At 33.8% G+C, this 15,092-nt stretch overlaps 1 protein-coding gene across 1 annotated transcript in view; it reads right to left on the reverse strand.

The window, feature by feature from the left end:
• Positions 1-13,166, reverse strand: part of ara (araucan) — a 232,405-nt gene extending 219,239 nt beyond the window's left edge. The window contains exon 1 of the mRNA XM_074118929.1: positions 12,647-13,166. Within this exon, the coding sequence (XP_073975030.1) occupies positions 12,647-12,748 (102 nt within the window). The 5' untranslated portion in view covers positions 12,749-13,166. The remainder of the gene's footprint in view (positions 1-12,646) is intronic.
• Between the last annotated feature and the right edge of the window lie 1,926 nt (positions 13,167-15,092).

Genomic DNA, 15,092 nt, shown 5'->3' on the forward strand with positions numbered 1-15,092 from the left:
TAGGCCCATAGATAAATCTTGGTTCTCATATCGTAGCTTTTAGTTTCATTTTTTTAAGGGCAAACAAAATTAAAACAGCAAAATAGATATAGATTTGGAATTTAAATTGCAATTTGTTTCCTTTATGGAGAATTTTGTAAATAGTTTGATAACTGAAATAAAATTAACCAATTAGAAATAACTGAGTACAATAAATAGAGCAGCTTAGCTGAGACTGGTAGCATCAAAGGAGTTATTGCGCTACATTGAGCTTGTCAAAGAACCTATTTTAAACCATTAGAGAACTGGAACAAATAACCCAAACCAAATAATAACTAGATCATCAAAACTCAACCAAGAAGGTTGTTACAACAAGTTGCCATACATAGAAGCTGCCTAACGATCAACGACAATAGAGCCTAGCCTTCAATTGGGCCATATTTCTCTCAAGTAGCACACTACAGCCCCTGATGAGAGTGTACCTCCGTGCGGAAAAGAGAACTACGAGTTTCCAAGATCTGTACCCAACAAAAAGGTTGCTACGTTGTTTCTTCTACGGGAGCAGAACAAGAAAACATCAACTAAGCACTACACCTAGAACTTTAACCAGAATCTTGGAACTATAGTTGTAGGTGAGTATTCAAAGTAAATTTATGAAGTAGAATTGTAAACTGCAATAACAAAGTTCAGGGACTGTTTTACAACAGATAATTTGTAGAAGACAATTACATATTCTAAAGTGATTAATTACATTAATGACGATTACATTCTATGCTGGGTGATTGCAATCTTGTTAATGACCAATTACTTAATGCCCAAAAGAAACCCAATAAAAAAAGATTACATTTTAGTGCAACAAAAATTCCTTATTATTGTAGAGAGTAAATAAGTTCTCTCTTACTTTTATTTATTATTTAATCTTAATGAAAGCCCTTGTTTAAAAGAGGTTAAGACCTTATAAAAAAAATGTAGTTCAGTCCTAGTTAATTAATATATTACGAGAAATAAGATTTGTTTTCTATCATTTATAAAAATGTAACAATAAACTGCATTTTGGACTGTTTTTATTTACCGGGTATTTAAAAAATCTCTTGACATTTAATGCAAGTGTCAATTTAGGGTATAGCGAGACACTCCTAATCAGCCTGCAAGTTTATTACTTCTTGTTCCAGGTTTAGCTTCTACAGCGAGCGTCTTTTTAGATCCCTAAAGAAAGCAATACATTTGCCGAAACGTCGGTATAAAAAAAGAAAATTATCTGAAAAATTTTATTGATCGCACCTCAAAATTCCCAAGGATAATCTACTAAGAACGGACGAAAACCAATCCATCATTATTCTCTTTAGAGTTCGAGGCTGAAATCTTCTTCATTTAAACTGATACGGCGCAACTCAAATCAGACAAATAATTGGTTCTCTTAACATTAGAAATTTCTGCAGCTGTAGAATTTTAATGTAAAGCTTTTTAAAGTTAATGCTTCAATATCGCCCCAATTTCAAATTTTAATTCACTCATTACAAATTTTTTTATATCAACTTAATAAATATTGCATCATATAGAAAAATGGGTGTCAAATAATCAGTATAAAGTGGACAAAGTTTATTTTCTATGTGAATATCACTACGTTATTTCTACAATTTATACAAGTAAGTTTTAATGAGAACGGCTCCCAAAACTTTAAACCTTTCGCAAACATTAAATGAAATGTACAAACAGATATTCCCAGTAAAAACCCAATGTCGGAAAACCACAATATTCTTCTCTTTATGTCCAGGAAACAATTCGAAGAAAATTAAACTTCTAGGCTATCTGAAAACACATTTCAGAGAAAGAAAAACGAACTTGTTTTTCGCAGAAGGCGGGTTGCGGAGTGCAATTGAATTCACTTTTGGTGCCGTCCGCCAGCATTCTTAAAATTTTCAAAAGGCCTCTTTTGTTTCAAAACGGTTGCAAAGGTTTGGTAAATTACTCTGTAACATGGACAGCAGTTCTGAATAACTCGAGCTCGCAACTCTTTGTATCGCTCCGTTTAAGCGAGATTTTCAGCTTCGCCGCACGTTACAGCTAAGCTGTGTCGGTTTATGTTGATTTGGCTTAGTTCTAAATTAGATTAAAGTGCTTTTAGAAGAAGATTCTTCATTCAGTTAGTTATTTTCGCTCTTAAATAAATTTACTTTTAAAAACTAAACTAACAAATCAATAAGCTCACTATAAATTCTAAACAAAGAGATTAGACCAACAAATTAAAAGTAAAATAAAGCAAATCTTTTTTTTTAATCAGATAGGTTTGTTTTTTGTTCGCTTTTTTTATCTGAGAACGTGCCGGGCCAGGTGATCTTCTGGTTTCCATAGTGAATCACCAAATACTATCAGGTAATCTTGAATTAAGTGGTTTGAAATTGTAGAGGTCGGTTATTCAAACTAGTTGAGATGTCGTAACGATATCTCTTGCTTCTATTTAACTGAATGAATCTGTGTTCCTATCTCCCTTTTCTCTCGATCAAGGTGTGTAAATGTCTTAAAAATGTATAAATTCGATAAAAACTCTAAATCGATTTCAATACCTTCACTTAAGAGTCTATTTGTATTTTTATTATTTGTATTTATTTTTAATAATAATAAGATTTTAACAGCAAGAATTAAGCGATGCCAGTGCCTCTATGGAAAGCTTAATAACGATCAAACTATAAATTATTTGCAAACAACCTATAACATATACGAGTATTTACTCAAGTTCTTTTAGGATTAATGAATTGCTTCAAATTAAAAAGCAGCCTCATTTTTCTATTTACTGACTTCAATGTTTTTGTTTTACATACATAAACGTGGAAGTTATAGTTACTTTCTGAGTGTGGACTGTAAAGAGAGAACACATCCTGGAGAATTGTTAAAAATTTAAAGACTCCTGAGTGAATTGGTAGTTAGCAATTAGATGTCGTGGACGGAGGCAGAGGCACATAACTTATTAATCACTATTTTTTAAGAAATAAAACATAGCTAAACGCGGGATTCGATCTGGCGATCTCACACTTACAAATCAACGCTTTACGGCCACTTCACCAACACCTGAGTGTTCAGTGTTAACTCATGCCCTTCCTCGCCTGAGTTAAAAAAAGAAGTAAGTGGTTTATTGACTCTGTACTTGTATTGCTAGACAGTTCAAGTTTGATATTTTGAATCTTTGGGCTCGAAAGTATAAGTTTAAACAAAATCAGCCAACCAGAATTGCTACTCTACTTTAACCGAGTTATCCAGTTTTTTTATAATTTTCTCAAAAAAAAACAAAAACGCATCGATTTAAACTCTATAAGGTTTTTAAAAAATTTAAATCTGTAACTTTTATTTGAAACGTTTCCATTGATAAATCTTCCAAAGGCAGTTCCGGAGGAGATTTGATGAGCATCTTTCTCTAAGTTTATCGATATCTATGTTACAATAATGAGAAGAATTAAATATAAGTAAAGTTCCAAATTTGAAGGCAATCGATAAAGCAGAAGTGCCACTTCACTGTTGTTCGCGCCCAAAATATTTTCATCTAAAATGTGACGACATGAATGGCGGTAAGAGAGTGTCATTGAATGGTTCACACCTGACTTTTAATTATTTATTAACTGTTTATTATTATAAAGGCACATCTTATTTAATTTTTGATTTTTTAATCTAATATTTTTACTTGTAAATGATATTTCGACCACCACGGTAGAAATTCTTTTAACCATAATACAAATCTTTATTTGTTCTTTAAGATGTTAATAATGCATTCTTATTATTCAATCAGTTTGTAACACTTAAACAAACTAGACATGGAATATTTAAAGAACACGTTCCAATAATATGAATGTTTTTCCTTTTGTTATATTATATAGTAGAGTAACAAACTAGACTCTGGTATAATGGAAGAGAGATGGCTGGCGATGGTTACAAGAGGGTCCAGGGGTTTGTAGCTCCCACGCACCAACTGAAGAATGGCCATCCGCGTTATCTCTTCTTTCTGTCTTCTACTTGTACTATGTAAGATTTTTCCAATAAAATATTTCTATCCTTAGAGTCCCCCTTAAGATTGGCTTCCTTCTCCGTATAAACTGCCTGAGCTGAACGATTCGCCCTCCTTATTTCCATCAACTTCTTTTAATGTTAATCAAAAACTTTTGTGTGAATACAAATACAATTTTTCTTCCTTCACGTAATTAAATTTTCTTGAAAACTTGCAGTTTGTTCTGAAAAGATTGTTGAATTTAATATTATACTTGTTTGTTGCACCACTCTATGCAGTTGCGAAATACGTTCATAAATAAAAGTATATTATACATCTTCATTAAAAGGAACCTTTTTCAACAAAAAGAACACTAAAAACTAAATGGTCCAATAAAAATCTATCCTTTCTATGAGCCGACTTATTCCAAATTTGAAAGTTTGGTTACACAAATGATCCTTCTGAACATTCAATAAGTAATGTCTCAAATTTGCAATGAAATGGTATTTTATAGAGATGACCAATCACACTTCTCATCTAGGAGTGCCCTCAATAGGAATTTTACCAAAAAAAAATGTTCATTTGAAGATTGTTGAATTATTTTAGCGCAATTATAAATGAATTTAAATAATAATAATAATAATAACAATAACAATAATAAGGGAAGGGATTAGCTATGCGGTTAGCGTATTGGATTCCCACGCGGAGGTCCCGGGTTCGAATCTAGCTGCTGACCCTTAGATTTTCTCCTCTCAGGAGCTTCTTATAGCTCACTGACCGGCGATGGACAGCATTGTCTGTAATGAGAGAACACAGTGCGACGGCTGGCAGTGCACTGAAAAAAAGCTCCGGGCACCAATAACCTGAGATGTTGAAATCATTAAAATAATAATACATAATAAGCTAACAGTTAAAATAAATAGTACACCAAATTTAAAGAAATTAGAGGATCCGTTTTCAAGTAAAATAAATTTAATATATTAACTTTTCTGGTTGGCTGAATTTATCTAAAAATTGATAGTGGCCCCTACATAAAAAATTCAATATTTTTTTGAGTTCTATTCCAACAAACCTCACATCATTAACATGTCCTCCCTGATCATCCCTGGGAATCCTCCCAGAGGCTTAAGACGCCATTGCTCTGGAGACCTTACACCGGAAGAGATGTGTCCGGTCCAGGAAGGTGGTGGCACTTCCTTCCATGTCACTTCAAGACCATTTGTACAACTCAACAAATTTACTAAGTTTGTATTAGTTTGCAGATTAAGTAGTAAGTAGTCGCCTATTTTTTCAGGCGGGGCTTAACGTCCAACTACCAATTAGGTGTCGTGGACAGAGGCGACTAGCAAACATACTTTACTAAATTTCTTTTATTAACCATTTAATAAATTCCAAGGCCTAAGACCGGGAATCGAACCCAGTACCACAATGCATATTAGCTTCACTGGTCTCGCCTCTAACCGCTCGGCTACCGTGGCGCCTTAGTTTGCAGATTATAAATAAATGTAAAAAAATAAATAAAGTTCTTCTCAGTGTTATGATACAACCCACTCTAAACTCAAAACCGAAAACAGAGTAATATTAGTACGATTTCTCACCAGTAGGGCAAGAACTAGTAAAAAAAACAAACAATAATTTAAAGAAAATTAATTTTAAAATTGAACATTATTTTCTCGAACAAGAAAAAAAAAATGTAAATTTCAAAAATTATTATCTTAATAATTATTGAGACAGCAGACTTGATAGTCATCTCTTAAGCAAGAACTTGCAGCCACTACTGCTAGGAAAATGCTACCTGCAGTACTGCCGAACGTACAGCGAGCGCATTCTGTTTGAATTTCCTCTGAAATTACCAGTTACACCCTATCTCTCTTCAGCCGTGGTACGGTTTACATTGGAAATGCCGATTTCAGTTATTATTTTTATTTTTTCCAAGTTTCGAGAAGATTGAAAAAATTATCACGTATCTCTCAATTACATTCTGTTTCTCTAGAACAGCGTGAAAATCAGAGATGCAAGTTGGGAGGAACCAGACTGTACTGTACTCTTTGGTCAAAAATCGGGATCTAGGAGTATAGGAGATCGCCAGGCCGATTTTCGGAATGAAAGTAAAAGGACTTGTGCCACAGGATTGGGGATGAGCTACAAGTTTATTGTAGACGTTCAAGAAGCAAGGTAGTTCAGAAACGTTGGAAATATTGAGGCCTTTGTGAAAAATTGAATCACAGACTTGTTAGGAAGCGTTATGGCAAAGATTTTTGGATAGGAAGAATTGGATTCTCTGGATATTGGATGATTTCGCGGAGCCACACATTTTGGTTGTATAAGTCCACTTCGGTCACAGAGGTGTTTTATAAAAATGTCAGCTTGTTTTGTATATTTATGGTTTACCTTTGTGTCTAGAGACTTTGTAACATAGCTGTCCGTAAATCAGTGTAATTCCTGTCTTTTCATTTTTGTACGTGGGTTCCATTAAGTTGGCTATCTAATAAATACGGTCGAAGTATAATTTCTATTAAGGATTCAAAGTGGCGAGGAATCGGTCCTAATAAAAACAATTCGTCTTTTTGCCTTTTATTTGGACCGATTCCTCGCCAATTTGAATCCTTAATTTAATATTTTACGGTCACTAAACCAAAATTACGATAAGTATATTCATTCCCTCGAGTAGAAATTGGTATTTATGTTATTTGAGGCTTTGTCAAGTTTTTTGTTCAGTTTTATTTTCTGTTTTTAAAACCAAGATTAAATGAGCTCTGGGTGTTCCTGGCTGTATTAGGATGCTTGAGCAGGATCGGAATAATATTGCAGAATCATCTGCATGAGTTGTGCATCATTGTGCCAAAACGGGTGGGAATATCTGGGGTGGAAACAATGCAAAGGATAGGGCGAAGGATGCTTTCTTGCGGTACGTCAGTGTGAATGATTTTGCTAAATTCATGGTCGGGGAGGTTTTTTTCTAAATTTTGAACTTTTGCTCTACGAGTAACAAAAGTTAGACAGTTTCTCTTAAAATTTTTAGATTGGAGGAGGTTTCACACCAGTTACTTAAAAAAAGTTATAGAAACATTTGTACAATATTTTTACCAATTACCAAAAAATTCTGTCGTATATTTCTGATACTTAGCATTATATTTAAAAAAAAAATGGGAGGTTTGCAAAAAAAGACCAACAGTAAATTGAAGCCTCTACTGATATGTAAATCTGTTGAGGCTATGAACTGTCAAGTGTTAGTCATAATGATAAGATTTGTGACAGTCAGCGATACAGGAAAAGTGCCGATGCGTACTCAGGATGTTTGTTTCTGCAAAAAAATTAAACAAAAGGATTGTTATCAGATTGAAAACAATTCTCTTAATTTATTCATTCAAAGAGATTTATATAAGTATATTTTTTAAAGATTTGTTTTACATCGTGACTTATGTTTAAATTGGAGTCACAAGAAGATTCCGTTTTGTTTGATATATCGTTACTTAAGAATTACACAAGTTAAAAATGGCCAGTGTTAGAAATTTCTGTAAAGACTAAAATTTCTTGAATGATCAAAGAAGAACTTATAGAATTCAGCTCGATCCAGATAAACACCGAATAAGTTCCATTTATTCTTACCAAATTCACTTGAGACGGACTTTTAGCTAGTTGTATATTGAACATGCACAATTTCTGCACGTTGAATTTAGGAAAATATCATGAAAAGTAAACTTTACATTGGGGTTTGGCATTGAAACATATACTTTTATCCAGTCTTTGTATCAATGAAAAAAATATGGCGATCTTCCTACGTTTTACTCGCTTTTACTCACCAGTTTTGAAACCTTCTGGGTACGAAAACCTACTTTTTTTACAAAGTGAGCACCACTCATGGACTAAAAATAGCAGCAGTCAAATTTAATTTTGTTCGAAATACCTGGTAGATTTGACCATAAAGTCTTGGACAAAATCGATCCTCTTACCGTAAGCGCCATATTGCTGAAAATATTTTTCATTTTTAGAGATTTCCTCGATAATGGCTGCAAAGATGTTCTTGGAACTTTGCAAACTCATTGCACGCAAAATGACGTAAACTTTTAAGGAAGTTCTAGATAATATTTGATTAGGTTTCCCACATTTGGATATGATAAAACAATATCAGGAATATTTGAGTGGAGAAGGCCCCCCAGTGGTGTCACTCCATTATCGTGAAAACTTATTACACTGCCCTAAAGGATAAGAGTAAATCGCGAGGCCATCTTCTCTTTAATCTTCTTGGAGGATTAACATATGAAGCGAAAGAAGGCAAGTGATCTATTAATGTATAACAATGATCAGCTGTAGAGGAATGAAATTTGAGAAATCAAGTTTTCGAAGTATTTTTGACTGTAATGACTGGATACATAGAGAGTTGGAATCTAAATCTAGATCAGCCTCATTTATTATACTTTTCATAATTTTTTCGATAAATGATCCAAAGATTTTTTGGACTTTAACATGAGTAGATAAACGAAAGTAAGTGTCTTTCAATTTACTTGTTACTTTTACCTAAAAATCTTCTTTAGATAAAAGTAGGAAGATGAATTTTTTTTTTTTTTTTTTTTAGTAAATAGCAGTGCAACAATATGCAGTGGCATAAGTGCATCCCACGTTGGGAAGATAAAGGTCCCAAACCGATACTACTTCTTACAACTTGACTGATTGTTCTCGTACCAGAATGAATAAAATGGCGAGGTGAATGGCGTTTTAATCGTTTGGTAGGACCGCCGGAAATGGTGAACAATTGAAGAAATTTACTCCTGAGGGATTAGGCTTAAAGGGATTTAAGTTCTCTGTGGAGATTTAGATTAGAACCGGAGGGAGAAAGGCGCTAAACGAATGCGACCAGAAATTTAAAGACATTTTATCCATTTCTACCATCCCAACAATATAAAAATTAGGTTATTTTCATAGAAAACAAGGCCAAAATTATATACAATTTGTCCACAGGAAAGATGAGTGAAGCAGTAAGATAATTATGCTGCTAAATACTGTAGCCTAGAACTCAATAATAACTCTAATTTATGCCGTTGTGCAGATTTCATTACATGTCGTCGATCTATGATTAACTTAACTTAAATTATTTCAATTATGCAACTTCAAGTTGGCTTTTGAAAAACTTAATGCGATTAAGCCGTTCTCAGAGATAAAATCTCCTTTTCTCAGAGACTTTAGTCTTACTCAAATTTTTTTTTTTTTTTTTTTTACAAAGAAATCTAGTAGGTCGGTGCATTTTCTCTCAAGACTAGTGTGCGTTAAGATTTGGTTAATTTAACGCAAGTCAATACTAAAAACATTATCTATTGTTTATTTCATATCTAATTTTCACGTAGACTTATCTCGCTAAGCTGGGCAAATACTAAAGCTGTAGCAAGCATGTATTGAAAAGATGCTGGTTGTGATTGATATTGGTTCAACTTAACTAATCGCAAATATCACGCAATATTTTTATTCTACGTAATATTTTATAACCTTATCTTATTATATTAATATTTGAATTTTTATTAAATAAAAATAGAGTGGGAATTCTTCTTTTTTTTATATAATTATTACTTATATAAAAACTATAATTTAATGTAGTGACCACGTTCCTTGAATAGAACGCAACTTGATGCCAGCCAATGCCCGCCCATTCTCATTATCCAACCAATGAAATGCGGCCACAGTAACCATCCTTGGAGTAAAACACACGTACACAACTAAAGTATTACTTTGTGTATTATAATTAAATGACGTTAATTAGTATTACTAATAAATGTAGTTCCTTAATGTGATGAATTCTGTGTAGAACCCAAGAGTATACCAGTGTTCAGTTCACTGATCTCATCCCTCTGCATATACATACTGACCCCTCTTTAACATTTATATGTATATGAGCTGTGTGAAATGTATACAGCTCAAGGGTCCAGTATTTGGCCCCCATTTCCCATATCGCATTCAACTGAATAATAAAATTATTTTTTAAAAAATGATTTTTATAATTAAATTAAAAAACTATGTTTTATTAAATTTTTGATATCGTAGGAGTTAGTTAAGTAAAGAGCCTTGTACTCAGCCATGTTTTAATAATTTATCAGGCATGTTTAGTCGGCATTGAATAGGAGTTAATTTTATTAAGTATATTTGTACAAGTCCAATTTGCTCTAATTAAAACTTCAACTAGAGGAGTGTTTATAAGAACAGATCTGACACAGGATTACAGCTCTAGATCCAGAGGAATAAATAAGAGGTTTATTTGAGCGCTAATTGAAATAAAATTATGTAAAACGATCGCCTATTTTTCCAGGCAGTGCTTCACGTCCAGCTACCTAATTGGGTGTCATGTAATAGGCTAGAAGGCTTAGATAAAATTATGTATCAAAATTATACAGGTATATGCAAGGAACTCATTACTTAATTAACCAAATTAAATTGAAAAGAGATTAGATTAATTCCTAATGCTCTTTACTACTCGGATCCAAGATTCGACATAATTTTTTAAGAGCTGATTGAAACCATGTTAAGCTGTAAAAAATTTGTAAATCGCGGCCATCCACAGATTATCACCATTAAAGTCTTTTCACTCAAAATTTGGTAAATCTCAAAATCATTAAATTTAGGTTTATTTTCGAGACCTGCGAAGCTAATATGTATTGTGTTACTGGGTTCGATTCCCGGTATTAGGCCTTGGATTTTATTTAATGGTTAATAAAAGAAATTTACAGTAAAGTATGTTTGCTAATCGCCTCCGTCCACGACACCTAATTGGTAGTTGGACGTTAAGCCCCGCCTGAAAAAATAGGCGATTACTTTACTTTATTAGGTTTATTTTTTATCTATTTTGAAAATTCTTGTTCTTTACCATTATTTGAAATTCTACGCAATCTATTTCTTGCATTTCCCTTCGGTATTTTCTTTTTTCTTCTTACTTGCAAGTCTTTGCACCACTCAATTTATCTTTTATCATTTCATCTTCGTATTAGAAGTTTGCTATTACTCAAATGTGGGACCTCACAACAAACTTCAAACCACTCACCTTTTAATTTTAGTTCCAAATTATAAAAAATTCAAAATCGTTTCCAAGTGGTTATGCCTTCTTGATCTTTACATATTTAATTTTTTATTTCATTCATTTTTCTATGCTTTCATCATCTGATGTCTTTGGTTCCGGTGGCCTTCACAGTGCACTAGCGACCTCCGGTTAATACCGGGATGGTATTTATAATATTGGTCTCTCAACAGATCGTATTTGTAGGGGACCCCAGAAAGATTACCTCTGAAGGTGAATATAAGAGAGGTCGGCACTCAGGGTCCCCAATTTTCTCTTCAGCAACCCTTAGACTATTAATCAAAAAAAATTTTACAATCTTTCTGTAAATACATTTGAGAGAGCGTTTAGTTAATCGTAATCGCTTTTATATCATGTTCACGCGTTATTCGCGTTTTCTTTTTAATATGTTGGTTTGTACTAGAATTTAAATACCCCTTTTTTTGCTATTCGAATGGTCGAAGTTTTTCTACAATGCTTTATTCATTACGGCACTTAACATGATATAAAACAATATAATTTTGTAATTCCATACTTAATCGTGAATTGACAACTTGAAAATAACAAACTATAAGATTTTGGTAAAAATAATTTAAATATTTGAAAATATAATTTGTTTTAAAGGGTATTTTTTTAATTTTTAAGATCATTCCAAGTTCATAGTTTTTGTATATTACAGTACTATTCGCTTAATAATTTTATCTTATTACTGGTTTCCGGAGGCTTATTAACAAATAACTATTGAACTCTACGAAAATTGTTAAATTCTCTGGAAATAAATTTCATTTCAATTATGTTTTCTTAATTATTCTTTAATTGCAATGAAGTTCAACAATTTTTTTCCCGCAATATTCAAATTTAAAAACTGTACCAAGACCTTTGAAATTATGGGGAAGATGCAGTGAATTTGATTATCAGCTAAATTGTCCATAAAAACATTATAACCGATTAAAATGGAATTAGTACTTATCTTGCTTGATAAGAGATCTCCGGAGTACTTGAAGTAGTATTTTGAAATGAATAAGATTTACTTTATTGTTTCATCACTAATATATCCATTCGATTCATTTAGAAAAATTTTAATTAACTTCAAACATAATTTTGAGCATTAATTTTGCTAACTACTTTAGATTAGTTAGCTTGTGAATAATTAAAAAATTATTTTCAAAATAAAATAAAGTTTCCAAAAATTTCACTCTTTGTAACGAATTAAATTTTATAAATTTTGCAGAGTTTCGAAAGTTTATTCATGATTCATATGTCTGATTTTTTTGTTAACGCTAATATGAATATAAAAACCAAAATTTGACCGGATAAAAACATAGATATCCACCAATCCTGCGAATGTAACCATTTTTTCTTTACATTTTACTAGGAAAATGCGAAATTTCTTTCGCATAGGATCTTTGCTAGTAATGGAATTAGGCGTTAACGTTTCTTCGCCTATCTGCTCAGAATGTATTAATAACAGTTTTTTAATTTTTGAAAAAAGGCAGTCATAAAAGTGGTAGCTTTTTTGACGGTTTACAAGAATCTTCTTATCTGATAACATTAGATTGGTGATTAATTTAATATATTTGTTGACACTTTTGTAGTTCAGATTCTTGGAGGGACTACACTTTGCTGAATATCTGTAAGATAAGAAAAATCTCTTTTACCTTGTTCATGTTGTAGATATCATTTTGTGGTTGAGGCGGTTGTTGTTGCTGGCAAGATCCCATAATAGGCGGGACATCTTGTTCCCAGCTGTTCTCCTCCATTTCAAAACAAACAAAAACTAAATATACAAAAAAAAAAAAAAGTACAGCGGCGCGGCTACCGTTAAAGTCACCGAGTTCAAAGTGTCATGTCGTCGCCGGTGGGTTGTTGTTGAGGATGACGTAGTAGGAAGGTAGTTAGATGCACGTTGTATCAGGGCCGGTAGAGCACTGACGGCTGGTTCGTGCCTATCCCCACCCCTTGCCCCTGTATAATTAAGCCAGGACCTGGTATTGCGCCCTGTACATTGTCTCTTTCACACACAACCCGCTCTCTCTTTGTTCAACATTCTCTCACCGCCTCCTTGTCACTGCCTCCTACTCTCTCACTCGCGCCGCCCACACACACGAGCACAATATCGCTCACACTGACACATGTTAGAGCCGCTGCCGCCGCCGCCGCATTTGCGCCCTCTGACCGACCCCCTATTATAACACCTGACCAACCACAAAGCTCCCTTGACTCCTCCCCACTACCGCCGCTCTTGGCTTCCTCCCCGCCCAACATCATAGTCGAGTTTTTACTTTTAATTGTACTCCTCCAACCCTTAAAAATGAAAGTACAAAAACAAAATACCCTTCGCAAGGCATCTCCACGTGTAATTAGGTTCAACTGCGATAACAATGCCCTTTGGCTGATTCTCTTTTTCCGCAGTAATTGGGCACAATTTTTACAAGAAAACTTTTTATTTTCTCCCGTTCGCTTAAAATTTTTCCCTAATTAATACTAAATTTTTTTAGTCTAAATTAAAAAAATAAAGATAATAAAACAGAAACTGAATCTATTATATTAAATAAGTGTAAAATATTATTATAATAAATAAAAAAATCAATTAAAATAATTTTCAAAATTTCTTGTTCATACCTGGAGGTAAAGATCCACTAGATGGTCCCATAACTGGAGAACAAATTTCTAGTACATCCAGATCGTAAGGATCAGATCAACTTATTGCTTCTCTCGAATCTTGTAACTGAAACCCTAAAAAGAAATTCATGGTCTTAGTGATTAAGATGATCGATCGATAAATGAGGTTCGCCTGAAGCACGCCAGAAAAACATTAATTGCCTTAGTAGCGTGGGCTCCGCGAACAGAGCAGAGCAGAGAATGGGTTCTTCAGACTGTAGAACGGTCGCTACTTAGGTTGAGTTAACGTACTCGGACCTCACACTATCTAATACTCCACAATGCCAAGATAGGTAATGGTCACTGTTATGTTGCCCGCTCAAAATTCGCATTCATGAAGCTGTCACATTAAGTAACTGTTTGAATTACCAACAAATATGTCAACAGTATTACTCCAAGCTCCCCGAAGAGTTGGATGTGTTAGAAGTGTGTAGGAGGAATCACGCACTGGACCATCGCTTAACAATTCTGCATTGTCCAGGTTGCTTAATTCCAAACTGTTTACTACTAAGTTGCACTCTCATGTTAAAAGACTGGACAAACTTTTGGCCCCTAGATTCCGAGAGATGTAAGAAAACTGCAGCTGTTGTTCATGGGGACGTGCCTTTGAGAAATGTATTCGCTGAAAATTGCGGAATTTTGGGTTCATAATTTCAAGAATAGTTCCAAAATGAAAGATATTTTATGTTTTTTTTTTTTTTCTTAAGCAGATTGGTGAGAATAAACGTCTTCAAGATGAAAGTAAAGTAAAGTATCGCCTTTTTTTTCAGGCGGGGCTTAAAGTCCAACTACCAATTAGGTGTCGTGGACGGAGGCGACTAGCAAACATACTTTACTGTAAATTTCTTTATTAACCATTAAATAAAATCCAAGGCTTAGATGGGGGAATTGAACCCAGTACCACAATACATATTAGCTTCGCAGGTCTCGCCTCTAACATCTCGGCTACCGTGGCGCCCAGTCTTCAAGATGAATACCAATTACTCAGCGCACTGAGATGTTCCTGGTGGTACCTGACTCTTGTAGTTGTACCCAGTGCCACAAAAGAAGACAGAGACAGAAAGCATATATAATGGGAAAACGCCCGCACGAATCTCTTTTAATTACTCGACGCAACCACAATGTCAAAAATGCAGTTATTCGCATGTTGAAAGAGAAACGTTTATGTGTTTTGCTTTAAAGGAATAGACGAAAAATGGTCATACTATTGTAAGCGATCTAGCTGGAGTAAAATGATAATGGGATGTCAGAAACCGGCCTAGTATAATGCTGCCCTCGCAGTTATACCTCTCCTCGGCATCGCTTTTTTCTAAAATCTTTTCTCTTAGGAGAGATCTACAGCTATATAACTGGATACAATCCGCATCTAGTTTGTTTTCTCAGAATAAGTCCACTTTTCATCTAAAGTAATAAATGGTTAGATGAAATAAAAATTATTTCGAA

The sequence above is a fragment of the Rhodnius prolixus genome, unplaced genomic scaffold, assembly GCF_049639745.1.
Source record: "Rhodnius prolixus isolate KJV_2025 unplaced genomic scaffold, Rpr scaffold_2, whole genome shotgun sequence".
Taxonomy (NCBI): Eukaryota; Metazoa; Arthropoda; class Insecta; order Hemiptera; family Reduviidae; genus Rhodnius; species Rhodnius prolixus.